The sequence below is a fragment of the Serinus canaria genome, chromosome 3, assembly GCF_022539315.1.
Source record: "Serinus canaria isolate serCan28SL12 chromosome 3, serCan2020, whole genome shotgun sequence".
Classification (NCBI taxonomy): Eukaryota; Metazoa; Chordata; class Aves; order Passeriformes; family Fringillidae; genus Serinus; species Serinus canaria.
In genome coordinates this window covers 5,017,257-5,031,948 of record NC_066316.1, presented here as the reverse complement: position 1 = coordinate 5,031,948, position 14,692 = coordinate 5,017,257, and the positions used below count along the sequence as shown (strand labels likewise).

Genomic DNA, 14,692 nt, shown 5'->3' with positions numbered 1-14,692 from the left:
GGCAGTGAAGCACAGGTTTGGTTAAAATTGTGAGTTGCTGTTGTGGTTTTATTGCAGCTGTGATTTCAGGCCCTCTCAGCAAGGTGGGAAGTTTATTTTACCTGTCGCTGTGAGAAGTGAATTTTTAATGGGGATAATAAGATCTAAGAATCTGCCTGGGAATTTTTATAGGAAAAAAGGGGGTTTTTTTAAGGGCTTAACAGTCTCCTTGAATGCTGAGCTCCAGCAGCACTGGCTCTTCTGGTCTCTGAACCAAACTCCTGGATGTGACCTCTCCTGAGGCTCTGGGAACCCTCAGTTTAGGGGCTGTCCTAGATAACCCTTTAAGATCCGTCCTTGAAAAGCAGCCACACTTTAAACAGCAGTTACATCTGTAACAGTTTGGGGCAGTTGTCTCTAAGAGCAGATTTGCCTTTTCCAGCACATTTGTAAATGTGCAATCAAAGCTGCTCTCACATTTAGGCAAAACAAAGATTTGCATAGCCCTGGTTTTACTGATTGTGTGTCTCTTTTTTCAGTCTTCAATAACTGAGCTTGTTCCAGCCAAAGTTCTTTATTAAAATAAGTGGAAAGACACAACAAATTCCTTGAGTTGGATTTGCCCTAAGTGAAGTGGCAGCTCTTGCTGTCCTCATCCACATTGGAGCCTTTTACAACTCAATTACAGCCAGGACAGCACATGGATAAATCATGTTCATTAACGTTTTTTTATATTCAAATCTGGTCATAAATCTGAGAGTGGACTAGGACAGCAGGGAAAAGCTGTAGTTTGTCTTCCTGTCGATGAATTTAAGCTTCTCTCACGATGTAATCAGCTCCGTGTGTGTTTTAGGATTGCTGTAAATCTCTCTAATCAGAAATTTTGTATCTCCCGGTAGCTTGTCTCTTTGAAATATTGAAAAGTTGATCCTTGTTCTCTTACCTTGCTAGATTAATCAGATTTTAGAAAAAGAAATAATCTTCTTCTTAAGCTGAGCAGGAAGAATGAGAGGAAGATCTTGAAGATAATAAAAAATCCAGGAGAGAATATTCTTAATCAAATGGATAGGAATTAATAAAGCTGCAGCTAAAGTATCATGTTTGAAGATCTGTTTTCAATGGTTTCAAAAGAGGCTGGAGATGAGAAGTGAACAGTTTAGTTATATCACAAGAGATATCACTGCCACATACTTCAGCCTTCCTTGCACACGGCTGCTGCGTGAGAACCCCAGTGGGTTTGTGAAGGGGGGCTCCTTTTCTGCCTCACAGAGCTGGGATTCCTTCTGAATCCATTTCGCTCCGCAGAGAGGGTGGCTGGGGATCAAGGAGAATCCAGGGGGTAGCCCAGAGGAAGGTACAGTGTTTGCACTGACACTTAGTTTCTGCTAACACCACCTTCATTTGAGTAGTGTGTGTGTGTCTGGAGAGCTCAGTGAAGGGGGCAGACAGTGGTGCTTGGGGGTGGCATCTGTCAGGATAACTGTGCCAAACCTAAATACTACATCAAGGCTTGGGAGGGTTTCGTTTTGGGGGTAAGAAGTCAGCCAGTCCTGCTGCTGCTTTAAGCAGGAAAATTGTCCAAAGTTGACAGCATAATCTGTAAGTTTTGGGGTTTTTCTTTCAGAATCTCCATCAGAGATGTGGGGAACTCACTCAGTGAGTCGCAGTCTGCAGGCAGAAGTTTGGGAAGGGCTTGATGTTGGCTCAGCAGCAGCTGCTGAGCCCCATGTGATGGGAGACCAGCGGTATCCCAGTTTTCCCCATCCCAGGCACTCCTGTGACCGTAGCTTTCACCTCAGAACATGCCATTAATTTTTAAACATGGCTTTATGCCCAGCTGTTCAAGAGCACACTTTGTTCCACCTTTGGGTGTGTTATAACCCATTCCAGCCAGAATTCCTCTGAAAATCATCAGGCTTTTCCTTGCTCAGGTCCCGTCTCATCCATGCTCTTGAGGTTTAATCTGTGTGTTTCATGCCCGAGGCTGGTGGAAGGGAGAATCAGTGTTGCTAATTGCCTTTTGACCAAACTAACCACAAAACCAAACCACAAGCCCAACGACAACAAAGGCCCAAACAAAACAAACCTGAAATTATGGTGAGGAAACAAAAGTGACCATGGTTGTTGAGGATGTTGAAGAATTCACTGCTGAAGCTGTCCAGACACACAGGTGGCTCTAGGTGGTTTAGGATGCAGAAATAATATGAGATATGGGAACTTTTTGTCAGGAGAAAAAAACCAACTCTTCCATAACTCATCATTGTGTTTTCTGGTTAAAAGCAGCTGTAGAAAGAAGTGCTGTTAATTAGTGGAAAGTGCAGTTGCAGGTAGTGCGGGTACTTATTGTTCTCTTTTTCTTCTGCTGCTCTTAAAACCAAAACAGACTTTCATGAGCTAAAATCCTTGTCCTCACTGCATCCCCAGGTCAAAGAGTGCAATGGTGTCAAGGTCCCCATTGACACAAGCAAGCCCAACCCCAACGAGGTGGAGTTCGACAACCTCTACCTGGACATGAATGGCATCATCCACCCCTGCACACACCCAGAGGACAAGTAAGGCTCTTTCTCTGGCTCTTTGCAGGTGCCATATCTCTCTCTTTACTGACAGCATTTCAGGTGTTAAATTGAATGCTCTGTGTTTTAGGCCGGCGCCCAAAAATGAAGATGAGATGATGGTGGCAATTTTTGAGTATATCGACAGGATCTTCAACATTGTGAGACCAAGGAGACTCCTTTACATGGCCATAGATGGAGTGGTGAGTATTGACACACTGGGTTTCCAGCTGGAAAATCCTCATCTCCCCTCAGTACACAGAATCATGGAATGGTTTGTGCTGGAAGGGACCTTCCCCATGGGCAGGGACATCTTCCACTAGCACAGGTTGCTCCATCCAACCTGGCCACCATTAGGTCTGATGAGAGGTCAGCTCTTTGTAATAACTTATGACCCAAAGCATCTCTCAGGACAGGAGAGATTGTCTAGATGCAAAAAGTGACCCAAGCTCTCCTGTACTTTTTTTAGGCCCCACGTGCCAAAATGAATCAACAGCGGTCCAGGAGATTCAGAGCCTCAAAGGAGGGCATGGAAGCTGCTGAGGAGAAGCAAAAAATCCGACAAGAAATTCTGGCCAAAGGTAGGGCAGCAGCCTTATCAGAGGTTTTTCCTTGAGAATCACCTTGTTTGATCACCTCAGTAGGGTTTAGAGTGGGGCTGTGGGTGCATTGCTGGGAGAAGAGGAGAAGAAGCCTGGGGAAGGCTGGATCTGTGTTTTCCAAAGTTAAGAACTGAGACAAAACAAAATGTCATCTTTTCTTCTTCAGTCTCCTGCCTGAAATGAGTTTGTGTTGAGTGCTCTTAATTCCTTTTGAAAATAAATTGAACAGAAGAGCAGGGATAAATGCAGTGAGAAACAACCAAAACCCTTCTGGAAGGAAGTACACGTTTGTAGGGCTTGATGAAAGGAGGATTGAGGCTTAAAAGCAGGGATCAGATGGAAATACTCCTCTACAGGGATAATAAGCTGCCAGCAAGGGGAGTTACTTGACAGTGGAAACTCTGAATCAGTGAGGAAACAAAAGTCAGAGCAACTTTGAGGGTGGTGGTGACACAGCTGGAGTGAGAGGGGAGTGCATTGCTGCTGGCTGGGCTTTGAAATCGCCTTGCTGAGTAACAATGTTTGTAAATGTGGCAGCACCTCGTAGAATGGCGATAATACCATGGTAAGGGTTGGTTTGGTTTGGTTTCGTGGGAATTTTATTAAACAAACTGGTTTCAATGAGTTAATTATTGCCAGGGGAGCTGTCTGGGTTTTGCCATGCAAAAAGGTTGGCAGTGCTCCATCTGGGTGTAATTTTGCTCTGTGTTGCTCCAGGTGGCTTTCTGCCTCCAGAGGAGGTGAAGGAGAGGTTTGACAGCAACTGTATCACCCCGGTGAGTGGCCTGGCCCTGTACCCAGCAATTGCCAGGGGCTGAATGTTGGTTTAATTCCTTTCCTTCCAACCCTCTGCAGGGAACTGAGTTTATGGACAATCTTGCTAAATGCCTCCGCTATTACATCGCTGACCGCTTGAACAGCGACCCAGGCTGGAAGAACCTGACAGTGAGTTTCACACTTGAGGGAGATGGAGGAGATGTTTGGGCTGGGCTGAGATCCAATTGAAGAGTAGAAATTTAACAGATTTGTCTCTTGGCCTAGCTGTGAGCTGCTATTAACAGCAGGCCAGCACACACATCCGTCTGAGACTTTAGAGATCCATTCCGGGCTGATAACTCCATCTCCCAGCACCATTTGCTGTGATTTCATTGAAGGACAAGGAGCAGGTTTGCTGCTGGAAGCCACAATTTCACATAATGGGGAGACAGGGCTTTAGGAAAACTTTTTCTGCTTTCGGGGGAAGTGTCATGTCTGTCGTGTACAAGATACATTGTAGTTCTATCTTTTGCATAGTTTCTTTTTTGTAATTGCTCTTTCAGGCTGCATTTTCTCTGTTGCTCTAATGGCCGGCAGTGAAAATAAGATGTCCCAGCTTTCTTGCCTTTCTGTGCTTGGAGATTCTCCCCTGGTCTTGCCCAGCCGCTCCACTGCCCCAGTTCTGTCTGTGACAGCCCTGTGTGTGCTGCACACAAGAGCAGTGCAGGCAGGAAATGCAGCTGCCTGAGCTGTGTGCCACGAGCTGACTGTTCAAATGCTCTAATTAGAGGGCAGTTGGCTCTGCTTGATTCCCCCCATCAGACAGGGGTTTTATAAACACTAATTCTCATCAGGGTGAGGAGGGGTGATGAGATCATGTTTCAGTGCATCAATGAGCTGAATCTGGGAGTTCTCTAGTGCCCATTTCATTGCCCTGATAATTTATTGGACGCATCAAACGTGATGTGATCATTTGAGTGGAATTTGAAGCAGTGTCAGCTTCAGCCTGGAACTGGTAGAGGAAAGTGAAAGTCTCTTCACTTGCTCCTTGCTTGTAAATAAATTCGTCTTAAATCACAACATTTTAGCTCAAACGACAAGTTATAATTTCAGGTATTCATAAGTCAGATGCTGTGTTCAGTATATAAGTTACTGGTTTTTTTCCTGTGTCAGCATTAATTTTTGCCATGCTTTGAATGGTTTTCAGGTTATTTTGTCAGATGCCAGTGCTCCTGGTGAAGGGGAGCATAAAATCATGGATTACATCAGGAGACAAAGAGGTAAAATTCCAGTTAATGTGGACATTTTGTTTTAAGTTAAGCTCAGTAATAACTTACTTACATGACTTTGACAAAATGTAATTTTCTTTTGTGCAGCTCAACCCAACCACGACCCAAACACTCACCACTGTCTGTGTGGGGCTGATGGTGAGTTCTCTCTTGCTTGTGGTTCCTGGGTAACCACATCAGTATCCTGCTTGAAGCAGAATCCACTTTGCTTCTAAACATTAAAAAAAAAAAAAAAAACAACCAAAACTTGATTATATTTATCCTTAATCGCATTTTATTCTTCTCCCTTGCTTGGTAGCTGATCTGATCATGCTTGGCTTAGCTACACATGAACCAAACTTCACCATCATTAGGGAAGAGTTCAAACCAAACAAACCCAAGCCTTGTGCTCTCTGTAACCAGATGGGGCATGAGGTTAAGGATTGCCAAGGTCTGCCCAGAGAGAAACAAGGAAAGGTAAGAATTTTGCTATTCTAGGATTTTTTAATCTGTAGTGTGTAAGGAGATTCTCAAATCATTCTTGCTATTTGTTTTAGCTGAAGCATGGTGCAAATTGTTGCTGGGAATACCTAGCTTTCCCCTTGGAAGTAAAAATACAGAAGTGTCATGCCAAACCTGATATCCATGCTTGTGGTGTTTTGTTGTTCGGGGCTTTTCCCACTGAATGAGAACAATCAGTAACTGAACAGATGTGCAAAGCAGCAAAATACACACTTGGCACAAGGGTTTGGGAGTCTGGTTTTGGATCTCTCTCAGCTCTTGATGCAAGCCTTGCTAGTGGGGCTGGAGAAGCTGTGGAATGCACTTGGATCTGATGTGGGTCCCCTCTGGTTTCAGCACGATCAGTTTGCCGACTCCCTGCCGGTCTCAGAGCAAGAGTTCATCTTCATCCGCCTGTGTGTCCTGCGAGAGGTGAGGTGCTATAAATTCCATCCAAAACTATAAATTCCTATAAATTCCATCCAAACCCCTGCAGTGTTCTCTGAGCTCCTTTTGCTTTTGTGTGTGTTGCAGTACTTGGAGAGAGAGCTCACCATGGCCAGCTTGCCTTTCACTTTTGATTTTGAAAGGAGTGTTGATGACTGGGTCTTCATGTGCTTCTTTGTGGGGAATGATTTCCTCCCTCATCTGCCATCTCTGGAGATCAGGTAAATGAGAATCTGTGTTCTTTTCCTGCCAGAACACCTCTGCTTTCCCCTACCCAGAGTCTCACCCTTTGGTTTGTGTTTAGGGAGGGAGCAATCGATCGCTTGGTGAACATCTATAAAAACGTGGTGCACAAAACCGGGGTGAGAGTTTTTCCTTTTCCTTTAAAAACATCTGGGTCTTTGCCACAAAAAGGGCTTGCTTTTCAACTCTGTTATTCTCTGACCTGCAGGGCTACCTGACTGAGAGTGGGTTCGTGAACCTGCAGCGAGTCCAGATGATCATGCTGGCTGTTGGGGAAGTTGAAGACAGTATTTTCAAAAAGAGGAAAGATGACGATGTAATTTTTTTGTTGTTGTTGTGACACTCTTGGAGTTAGGTTTTAATTGCTTACTACTAGCCAGACACTTCTTTAAATAAGAAAAATACCCAAAATGTGTATTTTCATTGTAATCTCTGGTGAATTCTTCCAGGCTCAAAAAAAGAATCTTGTGCTTCCAGCTGAGTTTCTTTTCCTGGAAATGCCAGTTTGATGTTCAAGTTTTCAGTTGGCCCAGGAATCACAGAATAAGAAATATCTTTCATTGAGTCTCTTTTTGTATTTCTAAGACTGTAGTGTCTCTCTGACATTTTTTTGGGCAGCTCTGCAGTGCAGGCAAGGAGTCTGTGTACTTTGACACTGCTGTCACCCCCAAATAAGGCTGCAGCTAAATTTAGTAGATCATTTAAATCCTTACCAAAGTTTTGGAGCTTTGGGTACCCAGCTGTTTTTTTTTTTCCCCCCACAGATTTTCAGGGTAGGGTAGAAAATTCCATACCATTTCTGTTGGATTTACAGATACAGGAATTGACCCATGCCTTATTCAGAACATTCCCTAAAAACCTCATGGTGTGGTCAGTTGAGGATTATAATGAAATCATTTGCCAAGGAGTCTGTGTCCTTGACTGACTTAATTTCCTGTTGTTCTTCATTTAGGATAACTTTAAAAGACGACAAAAAGAAAAAAGGAAGAGATTGAAGGTAAGTCAATTCCTTACCCAATGCAGAAACTAGCAAGAATTTAAATGTCTACTTTAGTTTTGGATGTTGAAACTGCAGGTGTAGTCATGGTGTTTTCTGGCTTGTGTGTAACTATTTCTAAGTTAAAAAAAAAAGGTTAATTTTTTTTTTCCTATTCTGTACTGGAAAATGTGCCTTTGTACATTCATTTCCCCATAATGTTAATCTGAAAATTGTAAGAGAGCTTCATCCCAGTGCTGGAGAGATCACACAGCCCTTTCAGCAGCCTTGTCTGTGTGTTTATCTTGCAGAGGGATCAGCCTTCCTTTATTCCTGGTGGTCAGTTTTCCCCTCAAGCCCTGGGAAATCGATCCAGCCCTCAGGCAATCTGTAACCCTCGACAAGCTGCCTTTGAGATGAGGATGCACGAGAGGCAGAACTCGGTGAGTGGATGTTCTGAGGCATTGGCACAGAGAAAGGAAAGAATTGCAGCCTGTGTTACTCCTGGCACCTTTTTGTCTGCTCTGTCAAGTTTTCTTGAAAAGCTGGCACCTCAAACATGGTTCCTCAAGGAAGTGGCTTTTAATAAGTGATTTTTCTAAGCATGCTTGAATAAAATTGTCTTCTTTAGTTCTGCTTGGAATGATGCTTTTCCCTGGAGAAGGGAGAAGCTTGGATGAAGTTTTGGGCAAGGTATTAATGAGGGAAAACTGGAAATAAGTGCTCTGTTAGAAGTCCTGCTAGCTTTAAATAACAAATTTGACAAATATTTTCTTGGTATAAATCTTCATCCAAACAGCGAACAGATTAAAAGTTCTTTTTCATCACAGAGATGTGTGTTCTGTCTCTGAAGTCTAAATACAATGTGCTTTTACAAGGTTTAATTTCTGCTGCTCTTCCCTTTTAATCTCAAAACTTTTTTGCACATGAGTTACAAAAATGAGTTCCTTTATGGAACGGGAGACGTTACTTTTAGGCTCTAATATTAAAATAGATAAATTTGAGAGGAGTTTAAGAGCCGGCTGTGAGGGAGCTTAGAGTATTTCTGGCAGTTCTGAGTTGGAAGCACCTTTTTTTCACTAGTGCCACAAAAGGAAGTTGCAGAAGAAGCTGCAGTGGTGTTCCATAATTGGACTATATCCAGAATGGCCTTTTTTAATCAATTCATATGTGTTTATTGCACCTGTTTCTTTCTCATCTTTGCCTTTGTGCGTCAATGCCTGCTTTTTAACAGGGATGTGGTTTTCCCTTTTGCCCCTTGGCTATGATGGGTTGTGCAGCCTTTGCCTGGAGTTTTTTTGGAACTGAAAAGAAGGCCTGAGATTATCACAGAGCTGTTAATTTTAACTTCATTCTTAAAAGCCTAATAAGTCTTCCTCTTCCCCCCTCCAACCTTCCCCTGTTTCTCTCCAATAATTCTGACCCTAGACAACTTCAGCATCTCCAAACACCAGCCTGACTCCTGACAGCAGCCCGTCCCTGGGAGGAGGAATTAAGCGGAAACCTGAGGACAGTGACAGTGAACCTGAGCCAGAGGATAATATCAGGTGAAGCCATTTTTTGTAGCACTTTGTTAGCAAATTGCTGAGATAGATGCAGCCTAATTAATGCCATTTAGCTCAGTGCAGCGCTGCTGCCTTCGGATGCTTTTGTGATCTTTTTATCCAGCGGTAATTAATGTGGAGGGTGAAGATATCCAGTAAATTCCAGTGAGATGGGTGAGCTCTGGCTGTTCAAGCTAAGTATCCAGATTAGTATGCATGCAGGTTTGCAGCCTCCCAGCCAGTGCTCCCTCTGAGACCAGAGCTTGGCGAGACATTCCCTGATTATGTGAGCGGAATGCCGCCCGTCCTGGAATCTGGGAGCTGTTTAACGCACACGTGGGCAGCAGTATCAGTGCTCTCCTCCATCTTTGGTTTGCAGCAGGCCCTGGTTTGTCTCTGAGCTCTTGCATTGTCTCAGGAGGGCTGAGCCTGGGATGGTTGAGACAGGAATTTTCTGGGAATTAACCACCAGTGAGTCTGCACTGGTCAAGGGTTTCAATGAAACTCTTGCTGTTTGCATTGAGGGTGAAGGCCCTTACAGCTGTTCCTGAGAAGTGCAGCCACAGGGGTTTGTTTTCTGTGGAGTCTGCCCACATCCACCCATGGCTTAACACTCAGGGTTCTTTCCTTGTGGAGTTCTGGTCACAGTCATCACAATATATTTGTGGCATGTGGCCCATCACCTCTAGCAATATCACAATTCTTGCTCTCATTCTTATTTTCTTTCCAGTGTGTCTATATCTGAACAGAATGATTTTTTTTTTAATCTATCAAGCAGTATTTTTATATAAAATAATAAATTTTAAGGATAAGTGACTCCATCTGATTTCCATCTGAGTGTTAGCAGAGCTGCTAAAAGAAGCTTGAGCAATATGAATGAACTGTGGTGATTCACGAGCAGCAGTGGTTCCGACAGGGTTGGTATTGCCAAGGAAAAGGATGTGCTACATTCAAGCACAGTTGTTTTAAGCTTTTGTAGCTCAGAATATTTTTTCATGTCCTTTTCTGAGTAGAAATTAATTCTATGCTTGCCATTGTAAATAAAAAGAAGAACTGCCTTGATGTCCTAGATACGACCACACTGTTTGTGAAAATAAATTCTGTATTTAGTATGACTTTGAAACCAGAACAAATTGTTGCAGTTGGCTACAGATGGGTTTTATCTCACAGAAAGGTTTTTTTTTTTTGAATTTATGCAATTGTCTATCTGCCAGGCAGCTCAGAGCCTGCAGATGTTCTTGACACCATCCCTCAAGCCTTCAGTGCCAGGAGCTCTGTTCTTGCTTACCTGCTTTTCTGGAAGTCTTGAAAGCATCTCTTGGCTTTTCTGCCTGTTCATCAGTGTGAGTTGTCCTGGAAGGGTTTAGGAAGTGTCCTGAGCAACTGTCTCAAAACAGAAGCAAGGGAAGATGCTCTGCAGAGCCAAAGGGATGTGCATCCTGTAAGAAAGCATAAATGGATCAGGGCTCTGTCCTAAAGCTCCATACACAGGATTTAGGGCTCTGGGATTTGGGAGATCTGACCAGTGTCAGCTTGAGGTGAGCTCTTGGAGTGGTTTGGAATAAAATTCTCTGTAAGAAAACAAATCATTATTAAGGGATTATGTGGTTTAACCACTTTGGTTCTTTGCTGACATGATGCAGCAGAGCTGAAGGGTGCAGCTGCCCATGTGAAAGAGGAACCAGTGTTTGTTTTCCCTGCCCCATCTGTGGACAGACATGAGGGGGAGCTGTGTGAAAGAAGGATGAACTGGGGCCAAGGTGGCTCCTGTGATCCCAACGTCCCCCTCTGGCCTGAGAGACTGAAAATCCTGTGTGAAAGGGAGCTCATCTGGTGTGAGGCACCGAGCACAGGGTGCTGAGCTGCAGGAGTGCCTCTGGTAATCACAGCTTGTCTGAACAGCAGCAGAACACAGACATTGTTATGCATTTGCTTGCCTTTATATTTGAGGTAGCAGGAAAACTCTGTCAGTTCTGCCACAGTCACATTTTATTCTCTTGCTGCTGAGCATGGCTTTTTCTGCTTTCATTTAAACTGTATATAAATGGCAACTGAAGTAGCAAGAGGCTTTGTTTTACACTGTAATTCAGACGTGCAGATGTGCATCTGTTGAGGTGCCCATCTGTGTTAACATGTTACCTGTGCCGGGCTGTGTTGCAGGTTGTGGGAAACTGGCTGGAAGCAGCGCTACTATAAAAACAAATTTGATGTGGACGCGTCAGATGAGAAATTCCGCCGCAAGGTTGTGCAGTCCTACGTGGAAGGGCTTTGCTGGGTTCTCAGATATTATTATCAGGTACCCCAAAATTTCTTGTCTGAAGTTGTTTCAGTCTGGTGCTCGTTTTGGAAAAGCTGTGGGGTTGTTTTGAAGCTGTAAAAGAAACTTGTGCCCATTCTGTTTGACACTGGGGGTTTGAATGGCAGTTTCACCATCCCTGGAGCTGCTGAAGGAACAACTGGCACTGAGTGCTCTGATCTGGTTGATAAGGTGGTGATTGGTCACAGGTTGGATTCTCACCTCAGAGCTCTTTTCCACCTTCAGTGATTCCAGGATTCTGGTTCTCATATCTGGTAGCAGTGCTTGGTGCAGCAAGAACCGCTGCTGTTTTCCCTTTCCCACAAATAATGACACTGCAGGTGCCTAAATGAGACAACAAAGAACAAAGCCCTTGAAATGCCAGTAAGCATTTGCCAGGGACAGAGTTGTCAGTCTCCTCTGAAGATTGTAATGCTGCTCCATGAAGTGTGTTGTGATTGAAGTAATCTGTATCAGATTTAAATCTTTTGATAATTGAGATGTCAGATTGGCAAGAGATTAGTGGGCTGTGGTGAGGTTTGTTGCACTGATGGTTAATGAGGAGCTCCGTGCCCTGAAGGCAAAGTCAGTTAGACTGGCTGGGTGACATGGGAGCACAGTGTGCCCCAGCCCAGGAGTTTGTCCTGTCTCAGCAGGAATTTGTAGCTTCCACACAGGGCTGTGTTCTTAAAACTTTGTGTTTTTCCTCAGTGGCTGCTGCCTATCAAGCTGGGAGCACAGCCAGGGCAGATACCTCAGGTGCCTACAAAATGCAATTTCCAATAGGTTTTTTCACTCTCCCGTTGGAACAAAATGGGAATGTGTCCCCTTCCCTCCTGCTCTAACCATTCCCTGAATTTGAGCTCTGACTCATCTGTTATGGAGGATGAAAATCATCAAGTTTAAGGTTTGCAAGCTCTGGTGCAGCTCATCTGCAGGGAAGCTGAGTTCCCCACATCCTTGTGTGCATGACCTCCTTTTGTGAAGGACAGATGTCACCTGGATGCCTTTATAGGTGGGAATTATCAGGATCCTGGGCACAGGGAAACTGTGGTTTTTTTAATCATGACAGGGCATTTTCCCACAGCTCTCTATGTGCCCATCTGCCTCCAGGGGTGGAAATGAGCCTTCAGGTGAGCTGTAGGTAAAAGTGTCCCCTTCAGTGGTACAAGAGCACAAGACCATTCCAGTCTGTTGTATGGGGATGGAGCAGCTGGAAAATCACTCCCTGCTGATATGGAAATGAGGTTAGGAAGCTGTTGGGCTAAGTGAACTTCAGAATAAGTTTGCTTGAGGATCTTTGTTTGGCTTTTTTTCTTCTCACCATAATAAAAATTGACTCCAATAACTGCTGCTGGCTGTCCATAAAACTTGTGCCAGAAAATATTGCATGCCTTCCTGTTCCTACAGAAAGCTAATAATGCAGGGCATGTCCCACTAGAGGGAACATCTGCTTGGAGAGGGGAAGGGGGAAAGGGAAAAAAAAGAAAGAAGAATGAAAGCAATCCACCTGGCTTTTGAAACATTCCAAGTCTGTCCGAAGGACTGCAGAGAATAATTATAGGTGCTGTACTTGTGTACCAAAAATATCACTGGAGGAGCCTTGTTGACATTTAATCGTTCAGAACTGGAAGTCAGAATAGTAGTGGGCTTTTGCTTCAAGTGGTGCTGCTAAGAAAAATAGCTGAGGAGGTGAAAGCTTGACTTAGACCCTCTGGAGCCACGTTTCCTTTAGGAGGTGCACGGTGTTCTGGTGTGTTTTGAGTTTGCTTGGTTCTCTCCTTTCTGAGGAGACACTTTGTATTCCCCACTGCTCAAGGCAGGAGGAGGAGAGGGGAAGAGCAAAGTGCTACTCCAAGTGTGCAGTAGTGCTGGTGCTGGAGAGAGGAGCACCAGTGAAAACCAGAATGCTTCTGAGCATGTCTACAGCAAATACTGTTCACATTTGCACACCCATTAGGGCATGCTGGGGGTCTCTGCTCCCACACCTCCCCAAGTTAGCATCGGAATTTTAACTGGGGGAAACAGGAGTGTAAACTGTTCTCTGCCATCTTGTCATGTTTGGTGACTGGGTTGCATGATTTTCATGTGCTGATATGTCTGATTTTTGTGTCTCCCACCTCCCTGCCCAGGGCTGTGCATCCTGGAACTGGTATTACCCTTTCCACTACGCTCCCTTTGCCTCGGACTTCGAGGGCATTGCAGACATGCCTTCAGACTTTGAGAAGGGCTCCAAACCGGTAGGGCTCCTGATTTATCAGTTCTTTCACTGCTGATTTGCCCTCTCATTCCAAGTGTCCCACACCTGCTTGTCTGTTCTCTACAGTTCAAGCCTCTTGAGCAGCTGATGGGAGTGTTCCCGGCCGCCAGTGGAAACTTCCTGCCGCCAACGTGGAGGAAACTCATGACAGACCCAGTGAGAATCCCTCTTGTATTCCTGTCTGGAAGCTCAGGTCATCTTGCACTGGTGTGAAGGAGACCTGCTGCTTCTCACTTCAGGCAGAGAAATGCTGCAGACTAGGAGGAAAGGGTTTGGAAGATTGAAATGGTTCTTCAAAATCCTTAAAAGTGATTTCTTGGAATTCCAGATGTCATTTCCCAGCTCTCTTACGCTTCAGATGGTTTAGTTTGTTCCAGAACTCTTCCAAAACTTAGTTGGGGACCAGATAACTTACCCTGATTAGCTCTCCTCCATATCCTAATTTTTCTCTCCTCCTTAATTTCTTATTTTAAATCTCTGAGTAGTGCAAGTGCCCATCCTCACTTTGTATTTAAATGGCTTTTAATGAAAGCTGTTTCTGTTATCAAAGACCTTTCTGTTTGGAACCACGTGACATTCTGAACCCGTGTCAAAGTTGGCTTTAAGGGTGATTTTTGTTTTTCCAATTCCAGGAATCAAGCATCATTGACTTCTATCCTGAAGATTTTGCTATTGATTTGAATGGGAAGAAGTATGCTTGGCAAGGTGAAACTTCAGCTCTCCTTTTTTTAATTTTTAGACATTAGTCTTAAAAACCTGTAAAAACAGAAAGAAATTGGGAAATTATCTTAGTGAGAAAACACTGCACAAAGGTAACTTGTGTTACTTGTTGTAAGGACAAGTATTTTACAGCAGGTGTATTTTTGTAAAGAAATTAGTATGAAGAGCAAATTATGAATCAGTGACTGGTTTTGGATTGGCAATGATTATTGGTAATTTCAGCAGTCATTCTAGATTTGTTCATTTGTCCTGAACTAGAGTAATCATTCTTCTCTTTTTATCAGCCTCAGTGTGTAATTGTCTTTTGTCTCCTTTGCATTTAATTAATGGATCTTGTTCTGCACAATCAGTGGCTCATTAGTACTGTGCCAAAAATACTTTGGGGAATATAGAAATATTTTGAAGTACACAAAGAATGGAAAAAGAGCTACAGCATTTATGCAACTTTTCCTTTCTTTAGAGAATATTAATTTCCAAGGTCTGCCAGATTCTTTGGCTGGGTGTAATTTACACTGCAATTAAAGTTTTAGGTTTTCAGTTTGAGTGCA

General features: G+C 43.8%; 1 protein-coding gene across 1 annotated transcript in view; it reads left to right on the top strand.

The window, feature by feature from the left end:
- Window positions 1-14,692, top strand: part of XRN2 (5'-3' exoribonuclease 2) — a 32,609-nt gene that overhangs the window by 1,602 nt on the left and 16,315 nt on the right. The window contains exons 2-20 of the mRNA XM_009093742.4: window positions 2,404-2,531; window positions 2,623-2,734; window positions 3,001-3,112; window positions 3,851-3,909; window positions 3,989-4,078; window positions 5,097-5,169; window positions 5,266-5,316; window positions 5,477-5,634; window positions 6,016-6,090; window positions 6,193-6,326; window positions 6,410-6,467; window positions 6,557-6,664; window positions 7,301-7,345; window positions 7,636-7,767; window positions 8,753-8,871; window positions 11,029-11,164; window positions 13,297-13,404; window positions 13,491-13,580; window positions 14,057-14,129. Of these exons, the coding sequence (XP_009091990.1) occupies window positions 2,404-2,531; window positions 2,623-2,734; window positions 3,001-3,112; window positions 3,851-3,909; window positions 3,989-4,078; window positions 5,097-5,169; window positions 5,266-5,316; window positions 5,477-5,634; window positions 6,016-6,090; window positions 6,193-6,326; window positions 6,410-6,467; window positions 6,557-6,664; window positions 7,301-7,345; window positions 7,636-7,767; window positions 8,753-8,871; window positions 11,029-11,164; window positions 13,297-13,404; window positions 13,491-13,580; window positions 14,057-14,129 (1,861 nt within the window). The remainder of the gene's footprint in view (window positions 1-2,403; window positions 2,532-2,622; window positions 2,735-3,000; window positions 3,113-3,850; window positions 3,910-3,988; window positions 4,079-5,096; window positions 5,170-5,265; window positions 5,317-5,476; window positions 5,635-6,015; window positions 6,091-6,192; window positions 6,327-6,409; window positions 6,468-6,556; window positions 6,665-7,300; window positions 7,346-7,635; window positions 7,768-8,752; window positions 8,872-11,028; window positions 11,165-13,296; window positions 13,405-13,490; window positions 13,581-14,056; window positions 14,130-14,692) is intronic.